Source organism: Gadus chalcogrammus, chromosome 3 (assembly GCF_026213295.1).
Source record: "Gadus chalcogrammus isolate NIFS_2021 chromosome 3, NIFS_Gcha_1.0, whole genome shotgun sequence".
In the NCBI taxonomy this organism is placed as follows: Eukaryota; Metazoa; Chordata; class Actinopteri; order Gadiformes; family Gadidae; genus Gadus; species Gadus chalcogrammus.
Window position 1 is genome coordinate 16,893,768 of NC_079414.1, and position 19,523 is coordinate 16,913,290.

Genomic DNA, 19,523 nt, shown 5'->3' on the forward strand with positions numbered 1-19,523 from the left:
TCACTACCTCAACACATTGTTCCAGCCTAGCTTGTCTTTGTGTGAGGGAGTGGAGCACAATGCCTACCTTCCTGGGTGGGGTAGACTTCCCTGGGTCTAGGTCCAGGTCCAGATACTCCACCTGCTTCTCCTCCTTGGGCTTCACCAGGGGGCTGCTCCCTCCGTCCGATGTCTTAGGGGCACTCAGCTTCATGTTCTAGGAGAAGAGTTAACCCAAAAGCCTTTTTAGTAGGTAGCCATGGCGACGGAGAGGAAGTCGAGTCACAGCAGCATCAAGATTGAAAACACAGTGAGTGTTGTTAATTCTGAAGCGGGAATTTGAGTCAGTACGGAGGTTAAAACTAGGATGATGACAAAACACAAACAGACACGTATCCGACTCTACATCCAAATCCACCTTATGTACGGTCAAATCAACAGTGCTTTTCTGTTTTTCCCCCCATCTACATGTGGTGGTCCTTGCTTCCTGAGCCCTTAGGTTTGCATTCCCAAGTATTGATATCTGCGTCACACGCTGGGGGTGGGGCAGGGTGGCTGAGAGGAGGGGGGGGGATGCAGCAACATGCACGGCTAAGCTAGCCTGGCATGCCCTGCTCACCTCCTCCAGGGAGTCAAGCTCCTCCACCTCCCTCTTTACAGGGGTGATAGGGACAGTGCAGTAGAAGGACTCCTCTCTGCACCGCGCGAAGTGGGAGGAGGTCAAAGAGGAGAAAAAGGGAAGGAGGAAACACAAAACAAAAGCATCAAGCAAAAGAAGGAACCCAATGGGGAGGAGGAGGAGGAGGAGGACGAGGAGGAGGATAGAGAGCAGGTTTGAAATGGTCAGGAAGCCACCCGGAAGCGCAGAGGAAAAGAAAAAGGGGAAAAGCTTTGACGGAAGGGAAAACAAAATAAACTGGAGGGAAAACAATAGGTAAAGTAAGCACGTGGGTCATAAACAGAAGGATTGTCACCAGACAATGCCACAGACGAATAAGGAAAATAAAAAGGAAATTATTACAGTAAGTATCTACACTGTAAAAGAAAGTCCCAATGTATATGGGAGATTGATTGGAGATAGGGTTGACCTATCGACCCCCAGGGACTGCTTTAAATCTATAACATTTCAGAACAGAAAATGACCAACTTCAGTCATTTTTAATTGGTTGAGTACAGCCCAAATAATGTTAACCAAAACCATGTACTGAACTTTTAAAATGGGATGGGGGTCTTAGCAATTACAGTAGAGGTACTTAATGAGGCATGAGGAGGAAAACCTTGGTGAATAAAGCAGACCTCAGGTGAAGCAGCAACAGAAAACAAATACAAAAACATGACTGTGGAAAGGAAGAGCAAGAGATGAGGAAGTGAGGAGGAGCCCGTCTATGATGGCAGATGCTGAGGACCAAAACTAATATCCTGAAAGGTATTTGGGACCCTTCACAGTTAAACCTGTAAAACCGGTAAAGCAATGTTCTCCTTCAACTAAGCTAGAAATGACCGTCTTTTTCTTTCTGTCAAGTTTCCTCCCATATTAAATACATACAAAAAATTAACCTTTATCAAGATAAATTATAATCGCCCAACAAAAAGTGTGTAGCCACGTAACGTTGATTAATTTAAGGTAAAATTACCCAACAAATCTGAAACATGTTGTGGGAAGGGGGAAATAAAACAGTGATGGTAAGGAACCCATGCAGCAGCCTGACAATACGTAGACGTGTTTGGTGCGGAGGTCTGGTGTTACATACTAGTTCGTCTGCGGACATGTTAGAGAGCATGGCTACATAGTTCTCGTCACAGTCATCCGAGTCGGTGCTGGAGGCCATGCTGTGGATGGAGGTGGGCCGCGGGGGCATGGGGAACCTGGAGGGACTGTGGAGGAACGACCAGAACCTTTACAAAACAACCACGGACTCAACCACTTCCAGCATTTCTTGCACACACAAGTCAAAACAACAACAACAACAACAACAACAGGCTCACAAACGGAACCAAACAAAATATGGATTCTACTGCTGTGTAGACGTACCCATAGCTGCCACTGCTATGTAACCCACCATTGCAGCCAGTTGAATCCCCTCGACTTTAAATGAGTGAAAGAAAAACAAGCCATGAACCATCTTCATTTAACAGGCCAACAGAAATGTTACTTGCGTCAGGTATTTTGTTGTGTAGTGCCGTAGCTTTTCCCCCCCAATAAGTTCTCAAAGCTTGTTCTGTGTTTGTAGTTTCTATGTCTACGTTAATACTAGGACAGACAACATGAAGTTGCTATGGTAATGTATGGACGGGTGGGGAGTCAGCTAGTGTTGGCTACTTTGCTAAGTTACAATACTGAAAAGGGTGAAAGGCAAGACAATATGCAATATTTTTCAGACTTACTCTCTAGCGAATGTTCGCGTGTCAGGGGAGCGCACAGGAGCACACGTCTCCTCCCACTCTGGAAGCGGTTTGATCTCCAATGGGGCGGGCTTTGCTGTGGGAATGAAAAACATCTTTCAATCACGGCAAGGATGTTGGGTTTGAGCGGAAAGACATGGCAGAAGACCATGAAAATGGGATCTTTTATTCATGCATAAAATAGTTATACCAATGTTCTGGTGACCTACATTAGTGACTCAAATGTAATGCAGTATGTGTAGCTAAGAGTTGAGTAAAAATTAATCTGTCAAATGGGTGAATATTAACATATTTTTATCAGTTGGCCAGAATGTCAGCAACGATTATATAAAACTGATTTTCCATCCCATTAATGAGTTTAAAGGGGAGAAAAGTAATACATTCTTTGTGGCTATTTTGGTTTAAACTCATATAAATCTGCTATAAGAAATGTCCTTATATTTGATAATGCGGTTGTACAATATTCCCCATAAACATCTGATCAGCCATATGTTCTTGACTGCTGAAGAAAATATTGGATTACTAAAAGTCAAGTTAAAGTTAATCTACATATAATTAGTTTAATAGCAATGCAAGTATGAATGGTTAGTTTAAGTGATTTTAAGATTAATTCCCAGTGAGTATAGGCTTGTTTTGTTGGCTCATGAATCTCCAAACTGAATATTCCGTTTTTTCTGCACTATGAGCTCATTAAAAAGAATAAGAGCCATTACTGCTTGATCAGAGCTTCTGTCATTTTCTAATCCCCACTGAACACAGTGGTGGAGGGATTTGAACCTTAATGGAGAATAAACGGCGGTAAGATAAAATCTACTCGTTAAATAGTTAATTCAAATTAAATAGCACTATTAAGTTAATCAAAAGAGACTTCAGATCCAAAGCGACGGCATAATGAATCAGGTAGGGGGTTAGGGCAATCCTGCTCAAGGACACTCTACCTGCGGGCACTGGGTATCAAACACAGTACCTTTGGGCTGGGATTTGAGCAGCCCAATCCCTTCTCTATCCTCCTGGCCCTATTCTATGTAATAGATTTTTATTTACCTGGATGCAACATGAGCCAACAGAGCTAAGCTCCTCCTGAGTGCCCCATGTATGTCAAGTGATTGGTGGAAAATAATGTCCCCATTGAGAGAGAGAGAGAGAGAGAGAGAGAGAGATTTTGCTGAGAAAATCAGTGTGCCTTAATCGTTGATGTACATACCCTTGCGTCGTCGCCTCGGAAATTCCCCTACGGTTTGGGAGTCGGTTCGTTCTAATACGACAACCTTTGCTCTTATATTTTTAGGACTCTGACCTGATTGGTGGAAGAAGACTTGACTCATTATAACATTTTGGACGATCACAGTAAGCAGCTAAATATATCCTTATCCCAAAGACCCCGTATCATGCCATGCCAAGCCAAAGTCTGTTGCCATTAAATCACGTTGAATCAACATGAACACCCAGCCAACTAAAACCTGCATTTTAAGGACACTTTCATAGCCGCAACTTCCCAAAACACTGCAACATTTACATCACTCCATGCTCTATTGCCCACAGCAATAGCTGCACATGCATCAAAAGCCGCGTTGGAACGTTGAGAACATAGAGTAAGCAGATTTCATTGTTTTCATATCATAAATATTATATTTTATTCTTCCCATTCTATATAAAAATTTGCAGCAGGACCAATTGTCCACTACACACGTATACTGTTAGGTTAGAGTATAACCCTCAAAGCCCTTTCAGCCCTTATCCACGTACAACAGAGACAAGAACAGACATCAATTGAGAAGGTCAAAGCAAAACCATGCCAAAGAAAACAATCACATACACAATACAGAAGCCCCAATTCAGTGCAGCCGTACACAAAAGACAAGAGTTCAATAGCAACTGTTCAGTGAAACTGGTTTTGAAAGGTTAAAATGTGCGTCAAGTCCAAAATCCAAGATTACGTGAACCCATTCCAGTCGGTTAAAGACTTTGTTATGTATGAAGTGATACAACACTAAGGGCAAAGTCAATATCATAACAGCTTATAGATGGAAGAGAAAAGTGTGTCTAAACTGTGTCTGTACTCAAGTAAACAATTACACAATCAAAGCATACGAGTGACAATGTCTAACTCAGCCTCCATATTTATTGTCGATTTAAAAATTATGGGATACATGTCAGTGTGTTCCTTGCGCTACCATTCACTCTCTCTATGCAATTAGGTCTCAAATGAAAGAACTCCATTCACATAAGAAGAGACAATGGGGACCGATGCATCAAGGGATACATCCCCCCCCCCCCCCACCTCACCCCAAAGCCAAACCTATCACCACTCCCCCCTATAAGATGACTCCTGCTCAGGCTCCTTGGACGAAGCTACGTTTAATAGGAAGATTACTGTGCAGAATTAGACAGGAAGTGTCAGGCGGAAAACTAAAGCATCTAATGGAGACATGGAGTAGTGGTGATTTGGGGACGTGTGTGCAAGGACACTTGCTAAAGCGGGGAACTTAAACTTGTGGTGAAAGATGGCTTTGTCCAAGTTATCTTCAAACTAAAGCATGACGCTCATGGGAGAGATTATATGAAGCAACAAATGTTTCGAGGAAAGAAAGGCCTGGTCATGTTAAAGTTTATGTGAGGACAAAGCCTGAAAACTAAAATCGAGGCGTAGCAGCGCTAAAAAAAAAAAATGAAAGAGAAAAACGGCCACAGCAAGCGGCAAATTAAAAACGCCGAACGTACCTTTGCGGTCGGGTTTGAGGTTGCGGTCGACCGGAGGGGGCTGGCAGTCGCTGATGAGGATCGGCCGGCGCGGGGGGGTCTTGGGGCTCGAGCGGAAGCCCATGTGTGCTGGTGGGGGCACCTGCTTGCCCAGCGAGGAGAACTCCACGGTGCCGGGGGTCATGGGCACATAGTTGGTCTCATGGATGGGCTCGGGCAGGCTGCCGGAGTGGTGGTGCGACGGAGAGTTGGCGCTCATGGGAACGTAGTTCTGGTCCACTTCCTCCATGGACTGGCTGCCCACCGGCATCATGCCTTTGTTTTTCTATACCGTGAGCACACCACCAGACATGTGCCCCCCCCCCCAACACACACACACACACACACACACACACACACACACACACACACACACACACACACACACACACACACACACACACACACACACACACACACACACACACACACACACACACACTTAACAAGCCTGCAGCACAGATCTTTCAAGAATTTTCTAAGAAATTACGAGGTTATGTTTCCAGGGAACCACACGATAAATATCAAGCACACTTACAAAGTAGCTGTTGAAACTTTCGTTGAAGTCAAAGGAGCAGGTCTTGTCTGACGGAAAAGTCCTGGGGATGTCGTAGCAGTCTTGGGATCCGAAATCTGAAAGCATACAATAAACCAATTTGCTCAGCCAAGCTTATTCAACAGTAAAAATAATAAAAAGACATCTGTGTTTCTACAGACAAAACAGCCCATGCACCGTAGCTATTTGTGTTAGCGAGCGGAATGGATTATACTTAATGTAAACTCCACAGAGTTCATTCTAGCACCAGGACCGGTGTGTGTCATTAGTGGCTCTCTGCTGTTCTCCTCTCCCTCTGCTAGCTAGAGTATTAATGCTAATCCACTTTGAAAACCACAAGAATCTGAGAAATGACTCGACAGCTTCACTCAGCATGTTTTTCTCATGGGCAACAGCGAAAAGGACACGGCAGGGAACTTGTAATTAACTGTTTAGTTGAAGGTCACTGGGATGTGACTGTCTAATAAAGTTATAGAAAGTGTATACAAAAGACTTACATTTTTGTTTTAGGTGGGACATATGCCAATATTCTTCTCCAATGTGACAATGTGAGTATCAGTTTTAGTAAATGGCACCCAGGTATATGCTTGGGTAATGATGCATGGCTTCCAACAGGAATGTTCCTCTGCCGTTTTAATGCCAACCATTATCACAAGGGGGCAGTGATGGGAGAAAGTCATGTTTATTTACCTTTCAGAGGCGTAACCTTCAAAAGCCCAATGTGAAGATGTTATTAGGAATAAATTATGATAGACACTCACTGTGCTCCAACATAATATCTAACACACTATCAAATACATTATCCAGCATGCCAATAACACGATCATCTTTAAAATCAACCAAAAAAAAAAGACAACAAGTTCATCTTGACCCCCGACCTGAATAACTGAGCGCTCCAGATGGGCCTCCTCCCCATCCACCTCTCTGAGGCTCTCACCTTTGCGGAGGCGCGAGGAGTCCATGGGGCCGATGGTGTTGCTGCGCAGCGCCTTGACCCCGGCGCTGGTGGGGACGCAGTAGTTCCCGTCCGCCTCCGACGCAGACCGCGGCACGCAGTACGTGTCCGTGGGCGACCGCTCGGCCGGCGGCGGCGGCGGCAGCAGCCCGGACCCGGAGCTCAGCGAGGGCTTGGGCGGTCTGGGCGGGGGCACCACGTCACCGCCGCCCACTCCTCCGCCAACGCTACCTCCAACGACGTCCCCGCCGCCGCCGCCACTCCCCGCCGAGGAGGGCGGCGGCAGCGTGCGGGGCACCTGGTAGGTGCAGTTGGCGCCGGGCGTGGACGGGATGTCGTAGCTGACGGACATGTTGCGCAGCTGCGTCTCCATGCCGGACGAGGCCTTGCGCGCCGGTGTGTTGAACACGTAGAGATCGGCGTCGCTGTTGGCGGCGTCCGGGCGGGCCACGGGGGACGAGGCCGCCTTGGGCTGCAGCACCGTGTCCTGGGAGTAGCTGCGCGGCAGCAGGTAGAGGCCGGCGCCGCCGCTGTCGTGGGAGAGCGAGGCGCCGCGCGACGGCGGCGAGTCGTAGATGGAGGAGGCCGAGGCGGGGCCGCCGTGCTGCGGGAAGAAGCCGTTGTGGGCGGCGTTGTGCTTCCCCGACGACGAGGTGGACGAGTTGGGGGTGCGGTGGGACGGCAGGTTGTCGTTGAGGTCCGTCTCCGACGACGTGGACTTGGAGCACTCTGTGTGGCTCCTGTCGTGCGGGACAAAAAAAAGGGACAACGGTGGTCAGGTGGTTACTCCTGGGAGGGGGGGGTTGGGGGTCACTATTGTTGATGTCATTCCCAACACACACACGAGTTTCAACACAAACACTGGAATGCACTAGAGATTCAGCCCCCTTGTTTTGCAAGCCTTGTTAGAAGTGAGACTGGAGCATAAAGGTGACACATTATACCACCAGGTGTGAGTGTGATTAGCCGTTACAAGCCGTTTTGAATATCGGCTTCTTCTGTCATCACAAGTGAGCGTGTCCGCCTACATGCATGACGGATAGATGAGCAACGTTTGCTACAGTCTACTGGGTGGGCTGGTAGACTGATCTGATCACACTCACACCTGGTGGTATAAAACGTCACCTTTAACCGCCTGAGCGTTTACAGTTGAAGATGCTGTACTCCTGGCGACAACCGTTCGCTTACCGGAGAGGTTATGAACAGAAACACAAAAAGGCTCCAAATGTTAATCGAGGGTTGCGGGTTGAGTCCCTGGTGGAACAAGTTCACGCATATCACATCCGGCTCGATGTGTGCAGCTCAGAGGACCATAAAAGGGGATGTAATGTCATGTTTACATCCACAGTGCGTCGTCGCTGAAGCACATGCTCCCCGGCATGGGCGGCGGTACGCAGATCAACAGAGTCCGTAGGTACATGCTCGTGTAGCGCGTGTGCGGAGAAAACGACGGATCGTATATTATGCGGTATTAGTATGAGCAGTGTCTCGCCACACAGCCGCACACGGGAGGCCCGCGTCTCTAGGCCCGGCCACTCACGGACAAGCCTGGGGACTGTGGCTCTCACACTCCTCCAGGAGGAGGTACTCCTGCTCCGGCACCCCGGGGGAAGGGGGAGGCCCGATGGGGCTACTGCTCTTCCCCCAACGCAGAGTGAACACCCAGGAGGAGGGGGGGGGAGGGAGGAGGAGGGGGAGGGAGGAGGAGGAGGAGGGGGGAGGGGAGGAGGAGGAGGAGGAGGAGGAGGAGGGAGGAGGAGGAGGAGGAGGAGGAGGAGGAGGAAAAAGGCAGTAATTATATAAGTAGAAGAGAAGAGAATGCTGTTTGGATTGGGATGGATAGTGGCCAGGGATAACAGTAGAGGAGATGGTTGTCTGGTGAAAACTATAAGGGCAGGGTGGTGTGAGGTGATTGCACACAAAATCACCCCCCCCCCCCCACACACACACACACACACACACACACACACACACACACACACAGACAAACACACACAGTTTACTCCCCACGATGCACACCCTCTCACACACAGACACACACACCACCGACACACCCACGGCCCACACCCGGGCTCACCTGTTAGCGTCTGGCTTCTTGCTCTCACAGTTGACCAGCCACAGGTAGTCCTGGGGCTCATCCAGGCTGGACTGGGAGTCCAGGTGCCGCACGCTGACGGGCTGGTAGGGCGGGGGCACGTTGGTCAGCATGGCGGCGGGACCCCCAAGCAGAGGATGAGGGGGTGCGTCCACCACACTGCTGCCCCCCGCGGCTGCATGGTGGGCTGCCTTGGCTGCCTCTGTGGGGACACACCAGGATGGAGTCATCAGTACCATGTTGTAGACATTACATTACTACGTTCTATTACTATCCACGAGGTCCGGAAATTCACTGGGACAGCATTTTGTGAACGCATTCATTTACTAATTACCCTATCCATCTTTAAAATACAGTACAACCACCACCCCCCCACTTCTGCGACAGGAAACTAAAGGCTGACTGTTTGTGTTTAGCAGCCCACTATTAATACACAGATTTAAACTGTAGTAGAACACAACTACAGAGCAATGAAAACACATAGACTCTAGTACACACATACAGGAAGAAGAATATAGGCTGTAGGTCAAACAGATACCGATCAATAAATAAATACATATAAGTGTATATGCACACAAACACAGTACACATGTGAGGGAAGGGCTCTTGATGGTTCCACGTTCACTCAATGCAAGGGGGTTACGGACCCGTAATGTCCTTGCGGACCCTCCTTACGGACCCTCCTTGCGTGTTGCGTCCACCGCAAGGGCCTGACATGCGCCTCCCGAAAATGTTAACCTTGTGTCGAGGCGACGCAGCCACAAGGGCTGTGATTGGTCCGCTAACTACATCATTTACGGCAATACGCTTTGAATGTAACAAAAAAAAACAAGTCTTGTATTTGGTCATTACAGACTTCGAATGTAACGACCAGAATGGACAACGACGACCTACTAGCAGCCTATCTCCTGTGTTATTTTGCACATTGTTCATCGTATTCAGCTTTCAAGTTGCTGGAATCCATACCATACCATAATAAAGACTTCTAGTAGTAGACCAATTGGAAAGTAATAGCATGCACAGACAAAGACCAACTATTGGTTCTTTCCTCATCTCGGACATGCATAGCAGCACGTAAACCCGACGCAGCACCATAAAGGGATCACGACTATGTCGAAGCGACTGCGTGGTCATTGCATTCTGCGAACGTGGAGCCATAATCAGCCCTTAAGAGAGAGCGTGTCCGTTTATAAATGTCTGATTTGTCACCGTGCAGCAAGGACACCTCAATGGGCCTTCGTTGAGACACACACACACACACACACACACACACACACACACACACACACACACACACACACACACACACACACACACACACACACACACACACACACACACACACACACACACACACACACTCTCCTCAAGGTTGCGCCGCCTCCACGTGAGTCTACTATTCTTTTCTTGTCGGCGCGGCCGCCTGATAACCCATCTGCAGATGACTAGGAGCAGGGCTGTGGAGGAGGAGGGATGACTCGAAGAGAAAAAAACACCCATCTCTCCCTCTCTGAACTCCCCTTCCTTTTCTCACCCGCTCAGTCAATAGCAGAGGACCGACACACACGCACACAGCCTGTCTTTTTTTTCTTTGCAAATTAATTCCTACCTTGACAGGGCATGTGTGTGACTGAGCGTGTGTGTGGAGTGTGCTAAGAGTTTGGATTTAGAGTCAGTTGAGGACTGGGCTGTACAAAGGGGGTCCCAGTGGGGTATAAGGTAAACCGCAGCGTTAGCATTAGCTTTAGTGTTAGCATTAGCTTTAGTGTTAGCATTAGCATAAGCATTAGGAGTAGCGTTGGAGGCTCAGCCTCAACAGGGCTGGGAGTGCGCCGGCCTTGGGAGTGCGCCGGCCTGTAACTGCGTCTGTCGCCAAGTTACAACAGAAGAAAAGGAGGGGAAAATAACACGGAGTCCCTGACTATCTCTGTAGGTGGAATTTGGCACGTTGGGAAATTCACCTCAAACCCAAACAGCCCACCAATTCGGCTGAGAAATATGTGAAGCAAATACCACACATTTCTTTTTCAGTTTCGGGGACGTTAGAACGGAGGGAGGAAGATATAGAAACAGAGACAGAGAGAGGGGGGAAAGAGGGAGGCAGAAAGAGTTGAGTTTCTAGTTGAGATTAAGAGAAAGAAGGACGGAGAAGGAAATTGAGGGAAGGAGATAGAACATGAAAAACAGAACAGAGAGAAAGAGAAAGAGAGACGGCAGGACAAAGCAAAAGAGGTGTAATGGAAAATAATGGGAAATCAGATAAAGAAAGGGGGTGATGGTTGAATGGCGCACAATGCTTTCATTATCCAGCCATGGGAACAGATGGTAACACGAACCTGGTCTCAACACACTATGATTAGGCCTCCGACACAGGGCCTTCTGGCACATTCTACTGTTAAGGCAAGCTCTATCAGACACACACATATCTGGACAGCTCAGAGCTGAAACAGAACTTATTTTCGCATCTGGCTTCATTCTAACCCTTACCCATTATTATTACCGGGAGTACAGCTTATTGAAGTAATACTATAACAATTAAAGGCTGCATTAAGGGGATTGATTCGCACCGTTGTTTGCATACAATGACGCCATACACTCACGGTATCGTAAGACGCTCTGGCACAGGCGCATACAGTTCATCATGTCTGCAACTTAAATAACCGCAGCTATTTTGGCACCTGGTTTGGTTTGGGAAGCACAGCGTTTCTACTTGTGCAGCTAGCGATTGGGGGTCTGAGCCTTACCGTCGTCGGTGGGGTTGAAGCCACAGATGTCGCAGATGCAGCGCACCCACTTGTTCATCTCGTCCTCCGTGTCCGCCACCAGGTAGAACACACGGTCGATGGTCTTGATGTCGAAGATGAAGCTGTGCTCCAGGTCCTTCTTGTTGAACGTCAGACCGGCGTCCACCTGGAACCACCAGGGACCAAACCCCCCCTCAGTGTTAGCTTCCCTATTTGACCACTGGCAGTGACGGCTGATGAGCCTTTACAAAGTGTTTCCAGCTCTAGCTCCGTTAGTGACAAGTGGGTGTATCCGACACAGAGGAAAGATGGATACATCTCACAGACTAGCCTACCCGGTAGAGTCGACTGGGAGTCGACTGGGTCTTCGAAATCACACATAACGGGAAAGGAGGGGCGATTTTAAACACGCTCCCCGAAATACACAACCGTTCATTTGTCTACACAGCATCTTACGGGTTACAGAGGCGACAAGCAACCAACGACATACAAAACACCAGAGTGGAGGTTGGTCACTGGCACCGGGCCGGTCCTCATACCTGCTCGCACAAGTTGAGGTCAATTACGCGGATGGGCTTCTTGGCGTGGTCATTCTTGTAGTACTCCAACACGTCGGGGTCGCCGGTCAGACGGCCACTGCGCAGAATGAACCACCGCTTCTTCCATGCCTGTTAGGGGGAAGCACAAAGAAAACGCAGGGGTCAAGGGTCAATCCAAGTCCAAAAAGAGGTCGCCCACGCGCTTCATTGGGCCGAATTACATCTGCTGCTAAATGCTTTTGTTTTGGTTGGTTTTTCAGTGACAAGTAAAAGTTGTGAGATGTGTCACCGACCCATGGTCCATTGAATCCCTCGAACTTGGTAAGAACACTGCAGACTTTGAAGACAGACCCCGCTTTGATGCCATTTTATCAATTACATTATTTGCAAATTGAACAGACTCCCACCATTTGTAGTCTAATCGTCAAATGTTCTAAGAGCCTAGCAAACATTCCTTCACTGCCGTCAAAACAGAGAGGTCACGAACTCTTGAACACAAGCTCTGGGCAAAACACGAGAGAGCTTTCACAGTTCCCCTAGCCTCTTGCAAGGGGCTGAATTCACAGCCCATTGTTTCCTTTACATGAATCAGCGAGGAGCGGCGGGCGTGGTAGTAAGAAATAAAAACATGCTATAAATAACAGAACATTTAACCGGGGTCAGATGGAATTCTTCAAAGACATTAGAGAAGGAGTAAAACAAGACAAAACAACGGGGCCATTGAAAGAGCGAACTGCCGCTGACATACAGCCCAGTAAGCCAACTGATGCTAACACAGCAGAATGCAACCCCAACGTTTGTTTTATTCCTTCTTTGTTATGATTGGGAGAGAATGGGTGGTTTCAAACAACACTTGAAGCTTTTCTCTCCTCTGTTCAACCGTTTTAACTGCCACCGGGGGGGGGGTATTTTGTTAACAGGCCAACTCAACCCCCCATAAATGGATCACACCTTTCCCCTCAACCAAACAGACCAAAGACACACAACGACACAAAAACAAAGTCCTGCCCATTCAAATGAAAACATCCGCCAGATGTAGAGCAATGAGCCTGTCCACCACACACACACACACACACCCAACCTCAAATTAAAAACATTGCTTCGACATCAACGTCTCCCAACACAAGCACTCTGCAAGGCCCAACCCGCCCCCTGATGAATTAGGTTATTTTTCCTTAACTTTTTTTATGGGCTCCCTCGCCATTGCTACAGATGCAACACAATGCACCGACTGTGACACAGAACTGCTGCTCCCATGCTCCCCACAAGTTCAAGACGAGGTTACTCACTATATCGACGTAACCCAAGGATACAGGCGTAACCCAAAACAGTTTAAAGCGAGGCTGTGCACAGCCATGTGATCACACGGGGAGCCAGAGATACATCACCTCCCAACGTTTCCCATAAGAAAAGGGAACATTTCATAAGCCCGCCAACGCTCCGCCCCGCGGCGCGTTGGCTTCAGAGGGCGGCAGGCCGACCCTCAGAGCGAGATGTTGTTGTGGTGGTGCCCGGGTTGCGGTCAGACGAAGGGGATGGGAGGGGGGAGGACAGGGAAACACTCTCTGGTACATGACAAAGCACTCTGGGATCAGGTTCCCCCCCCTGGGAGGGTGGGTGGGTTGCGGTGGGTTAGGGAGTAAGAAGAGCTTCAGTTACCCCCCCATAGCCAGGGCCAGGTTCTGCTGCCCACGGTGTGGGGCGTGTTGGGCATCAGGGCTGGACAGTGCGTTTTCAAAGGGATTGAGACTGCTCTTAAATGGTAGCCACCGACCAGCCCTAGACAAAGACACAGGGTGTATACAGCCCGGGGTATACACCGGGCTGGTTCAAAGGAGGTTTGGGAGGTTCATTGTTAGGCGTCGTCTTTCATACCTGGTTATTACATTATGTAATGGTCATTAATCATGGTGGTTCATAGATAGTAGGGGTGTAACGGTACACAAAAATCTCGGTTCGGTACGTACCTCGGTTTTGAGGTCACGGTTCGGTTCATTTTCGGTACAGTAAAAAATCAAAATGCTAAATATAAATGTGCTTCATAACATGTGCTTCATGTTGTTCATAACACACTTTTGTGCTTTTTACAATAGGAACATTAGACAATACAAAGCTAGAATTCTGCTCAAAAATATAAAGATTCTGAAATGTAGAAATACAAATAAATAACATTGGCTCAGACTGTTTTTTTAAAAAACAATCTTTTCTCAATCTAATGTGCAACAATGAACAATTGCAACACTAAACAGTTTCAAGTTGTTGCTCAGATTAATTTTTACTCCCCCCCCCCCCCCCCCCCCCCCCCAAATCTTTAGCCCTGATGACTTTCACTCAATCTTTATGTTTTTTGCCAGAAAAATCTCCTTATCCACATTATCTGCAGGATAATAATACCCAAAATTTGAGTGTATTGTACATACGATGTACCCTACATGTTACTCCCGTATACCACAATGCAATGCGGTCGTGTTTTTCCGGAGGAGAAGAAGAAGCTGAATAACTTTCGTTCAGAAATGTCAACAATTTATTTGGGATTTAACACAGATGTGGGCGCATCTGTCTGCGTGAATGTTAAATAGAATATTTAACATTAAAAATTATTTTAAAAAAAACTTGAACAAGGAAATGTAACATTCAACATCAATACAACCTCCAGCTTTCCTCGTGAGTGCCCGGTTTGTTTACAAGATGTGGGCGCATCTGTCTGCGTCACACAAATACCCAGCGCATTTACTGACGCAAATGATGTTTAGAAATGTTCAGCGTAGTGTCCGAATTCTCGTTTGTTCGTTCCCGAAATAGTGCACTATGTCATGAACACTATATATGGAATTGTGATTGAGTGAGTTAATAGGGAACGATTTCGAACACAGCTACGGTGTGCGCAACTGTCCATGAACGGCCGCAGCATGTTCCACACATGCGGTCCTCTACTTAAAATGTCCGTATGGAAACTCGTTCGGTACGCCTCCGCACCGAACCGAGCACCCCGTACCGAAACGGTTCAATACAAATACATGTACCGTTACACCCCTAATAGATAGTTTGAGTATTCATACAAGCATTTACACAAACACACACACACACAAACTAAGAAGACGAAAGTGTGATCCACGCATGAGACGAACGCATGCAGACACACACACACACACCCACACCATTTGAAGTTGTATTCACCCAAACCCGAAATGCATTTAACCTAAACTCCAGTGCCCTCTCCCCGCACAATCCACTCCCTTGTCTGTCCACAGCATCTGCGACGCATCATACAATTACAGTTACTATTAGGGCATTTAGCAGACGCTTTTATCCAAAGCGACTTACATCGGTTAATACATGCATTGACACACCGACGGCAGAGTCAATCATGCAAGGCGACAGCCAGCTCGTCATCAACTCAGCTAGGAGGAGCTGGGGATCAAATTGGGAATCGGTTACAAGACAACTGCTCTACCTCCTGAGCTAAGCCGATGTACATCAAACTACAACATAAAACACAGCTCCCAGAGTTGGCCAAGGCAGCTCTGAACCAGCAGCAGCATAACGTACCTCTTCCTGGGGTCCCCGCTAGGAGAGGCTACAGCTGACCGAGCCCACGCTGGAGGGCCCCAACTACTGAGTAATCCATTATGGGCTGAAAACTGTTGAATTAGACGGGCCGTCACAAGAGGCAGCTTGTATTAAAAGCCTTCACTTACTGCCCGATAAGTCAGCTGACCGCGGTACTTATTCACACACACACACACACACACACACACACACACACACACACACACACACTAATATACAAACACATATACAGGACATCTAAAAATGGGATCCGGGAACGAGTCGAAACATACAATCCGATGGAACGAGAACCAAGCGAGTGTTGAACTCCTACCAGGAGTTGAGGGGCTCGGGAGAGGGTGGAACGAGATTGGACTAGATATAAAGGGGATGTTAGGAGCATAGGAGCAACCCTTTGGCATGTTCGTCCCTGCCCCACCCCCCACCCCCCCCCTCTCCTCCCCCCCCCCCCCCCCCCTCCCCCCCCCCCCCCCCCCCCCCCCCCACACACACACACACACACACACTCAGGGTCTTCTGATTGGGTGAGAAACAGGAAGACACCCCGAGTGTGTAATGGCCCCTCTGGTCTGGCCCTGCCCTGAGAGACAGACAGACAGAGAGGCCATTGAGGAGCTGGACTTGGTATGGAGATGCCATTGGAGTCGAGTCACCACCTGACCTGGGAACCCCGCACGGGGGCAAAAGGGCTGATTTGGGTGGATGGATGGATGGATGGATGGATGGATGGACAGATAGATCGGTGGGTGGTGTGGGAGACAGCATATATAGATAAATATGCGTGTGCGCATTTATCTCATCCACAAGCATTAAAAAGAAAAAAAGGCACTTCAGCTGTTGGATTTGTCCAAATCCAATATCATAATAACTTCTAGCCATGTACTCATTCTGCCCAGAGACATACCAAACTACAGCTTTAAAAAGCAGAAAACAATTGGGGTCTATCGAATGACAGCCCTCCGACTGACAACGCACCCCCCCCACCCAGACAACACCACGACTCCTTATTATTTATTTATATTAATAACCTATCATTCTCCATTTCTACATTGCAATACGATCCGGTGGTGATTCTAATGACCATCCTAATGTGTGTGGTCTTCCGCTGCACAACCCACATGAAAGTTGTGAAACATCTGCTAGCTTCCACAGATCAATAAGGAAGTAGGCCCGTAGCAAAGCAAATCCAGCAAACGTAGCTTCGCCCACGAGCAGTATGATGAACTCCCACTTACAACTACTAATGGGTCATTTTGCAGTCACTTTAATTCAAAGCGACATTCGTTGAATTCAGATGCAGGTTGTTGAGGCGTAGGTCGGGGTACAGGTAGACTTGGCGGCATATGCACATTGGGACTCATACCCAGTACCTTTCAGCCAGGAGACAAACTCCCTAGCCACTCGACAGCCATGCCCTGCAAGATTTCGATTGAATTTGCAGGCAAACGCCTTGTCCAAGATCAGCCAACACACATCACTGTGTTTCCAACATGATGCCGTTCAAATGTACTGCAACAGGACACGGTTGTTTGCTCTGAATAATGCAAGGAAACTGGTTACTGAAACGCTCCCCGCAGCGCTACACTCCGGCCCTGTAGGAAAACGGTCTTATTGCAATACCGTGCCCTTAGAAGGCGGGCCGGTTGTGCTGCTAGCCCTGGATGGATCTAAACAGTCTTTATGCACGCTAATAGCAGGGGCGTACGGGCTCTGCAAGGCATGCGTGCTTTAAGCCTCCTCCACTACTCCTTGTCTCTAATGGCTTGTTATCGAGCCGGGCCTTTGGATTCTTTAACCTCCTACCAGGAGACGACTTGATTAGGCACCAGAGGCACCCAACCATCTCTTGATACAGTGGAAAATGAGAGGGCTGCAGCGATTGTAATGTACTGCACTCGTGCTTGAAATGGTTACGGATGTAGAGGACACGGCACACCTTGTGTGTGCGCAGGGATATAAATAAACACTTGGCAAAATGGTATATACCGATTGAAACCGTACCACAGATGTAGATAAGACCTCAACTCACACAGCTGAGTAATTGCATGTGTACATTTGCATTTGTGCATCTGTGGCCATACAGGAGTAGACACCATGTAACAAGTTGAGACATGTGCGATCGCACAGACACACCCACTTGGTTGACTGGCCTCCTTAATACACTCTACACGGGCCCTTCTCAGAGTGAATGGGAATTAAAAGGCTTCCGCCTTGAAAAACATGTTCCTCTAGTTTTCTTGAAAAAAAGTGAATGACAGGGTAAGCAAAGAGAGTGCTGTAGAGCACCATTAGTGTGCCAGCAATCTGAATACAGAGGGCTTCATACGATAAGGTAGGATTTTTGTTAACAGGTCATCTGAAGAGATTCAAAAAGTGAATGCGAATATATATATATGGTTTTGTTTGCACCCATCGACCTATAGTCTGCTTCTCAAGAGGAAAGTACACGACACACTACAATAATACTACTAATACATTAAATTACTCATAGAATAGGCTTCTACAGATTCTTGATCGTATCGATAGATATGCATATTATTTGGTTTGAACAACAACAAAACCACTTACACGACCTGCACTTTAAAGCACAAGAGTGCAATATTACAGTAATGAACATTATGGTTACTCAACTGACGATTGTGTTTACATTCATGCACGTGTATGTGTGGGTGCGTGTGTTAGCATTAGCGTTAGCGTTAGCGCTAGCAAGCAGAGTCTGGATGCATCACTGCCACTTAGAGAGGCCAAGGATCTGGAAAGGCCATCTGGCCTGTGAGAGTGGCCTGTGGGTGAAGGACGTGCACCCAGCTGCACTGACTCACACTCGCTGGGAACAGCTTCTCCACTTGTTCCACAGAGAGGGAAAATAGATAGAACGACATAGCCAGAGAGAGAAACTGAGAGAGAGACAGAGAGCATGTGATGAGCATAGAGGAAAGAGTGGAGAGGGATACCGATTTACAATGAATTTAAAATAGAGACATCACATCTTATGCAAAGATGCCCCGGCCACCTGTTTAAGGCAAGTTTTTTTTCGTAATGTAGATGAAACAGTATCTATCTTTCTTGAGCACACAAAGCACAGCGCCCAAAAACCGAGCAGGAAATTAAAGAAGTTTACTGGTCCTGGTTCATGAGCCTCCACACAAAGAGCAGAGCTTATTGGAGTGAGGGACTGAAAGATGAGAGACTAGGACATGATGCCCCAGGAAGTCCAGAATTAATATCGGATTACAGGACACCATGGACAGAACTGTTGGCTGCTGACCTCCAACCAATTAATGAACAGTTGCTACGTCCAGAATGAGCCCAAACAATCAAAAACAAGCTGTTGTTCAACCTCAATAACTTTGGATACAGGCGTCCCCTAAACAATTAATAAATCCTGATGTAATTATAATAGTAACGTTCTGTGTGTAGTTATAAGGTTATAACTAGTTAACTCAGCTGTACAGTTGGCTCACAAGAGTTTACAGCATTGAACCATTGATGGTTTATTATTGGAATTAGCAGTGCCTTTGGGGGCACAGACTCACTGACAGACTGGACACCACCTTATTTTGTGCTGCCTTTTAAATGCACATTTGCTTTACTGCGGGTTGATTTGGATTAAATCACCTGCTAATTTATTAAAATATAAAAGCGGCAAACATTCTGTTCAGGGCATGTACAGGACAACGTCACATCTCAATGACATAAGAGCATTGGAATGTCACTAGTTATTTAATTAGTAATGGATTGTTGGTCTTTGTTTAGCCATGAATTGTGAAAATATCTTTCATCAGGGAGTTGTGTTTTAAACTGGCTCCACGTTTCTCATTCGAGACGCGGTGAAACAGATTTTCATTAGCCTAGGTTACCTTACACGTTGATTCAGGATTAGAGAGTAAAACTCTCAAGTCAAAAAAAATCTCTTCATGCATTCTGATTTTAAAACTGTCTT

The 19,523-nt window shown here is 47.3% G+C and overlaps 1 protein-coding gene across 5 annotated transcripts in view; it reads right to left on the reverse strand.

Annotated features, from left to right (window-relative positions):
- The window catches only part of gab1 (GRB2-associated binding protein 1), a 44,688-nt gene that overhangs the window by 3,537 nt on the left and 21,628 nt on the right, over positions 1-19,523 (reverse strand). The window contains exons 3-14 of one of the 5 annotated variants that reach the window (XM_056586328.1): positions 12,011-12,139; positions 11,472-11,637; positions 8,710-8,929; positions 8,173-8,265; positions 6,615-7,372; positions 5,660-5,754; positions 5,104-5,407; positions 3,587-3,679; positions 2,365-2,458; positions 2,012-2,065; positions 1,731-1,854; positions 68-196 (exon numbers count right to left, since the gene is read on the reverse strand). In XM_056586328.1, the coding sequence (XP_056442303.1) occupies positions 68-196; positions 1,731-1,854; positions 2,012-2,065; positions 2,365-2,458; positions 3,587-3,679; positions 5,104-5,407; positions 5,660-5,754; positions 6,615-7,372; positions 8,173-8,265; positions 8,710-8,929; positions 11,472-11,637; positions 12,011-12,139 (2,259 nt within the window). Of the gene's footprint in view, positions 1-67; positions 197-598; positions 675-1,730; positions 1,855-2,011; positions 2,066-2,364; positions 2,459-3,586; positions 3,680-5,103; positions 5,408-5,659; positions 5,755-6,614; positions 7,373-8,172; positions 8,266-8,709; positions 8,930-11,471; positions 11,638-12,010; positions 12,140-19,523 lie in introns of all 5 variants that reach the window. The other 4 variants (XM_056586331.1, XM_056586329.1, XM_056586330.1 and 1 more) reach the window with 4 other exon arrangements.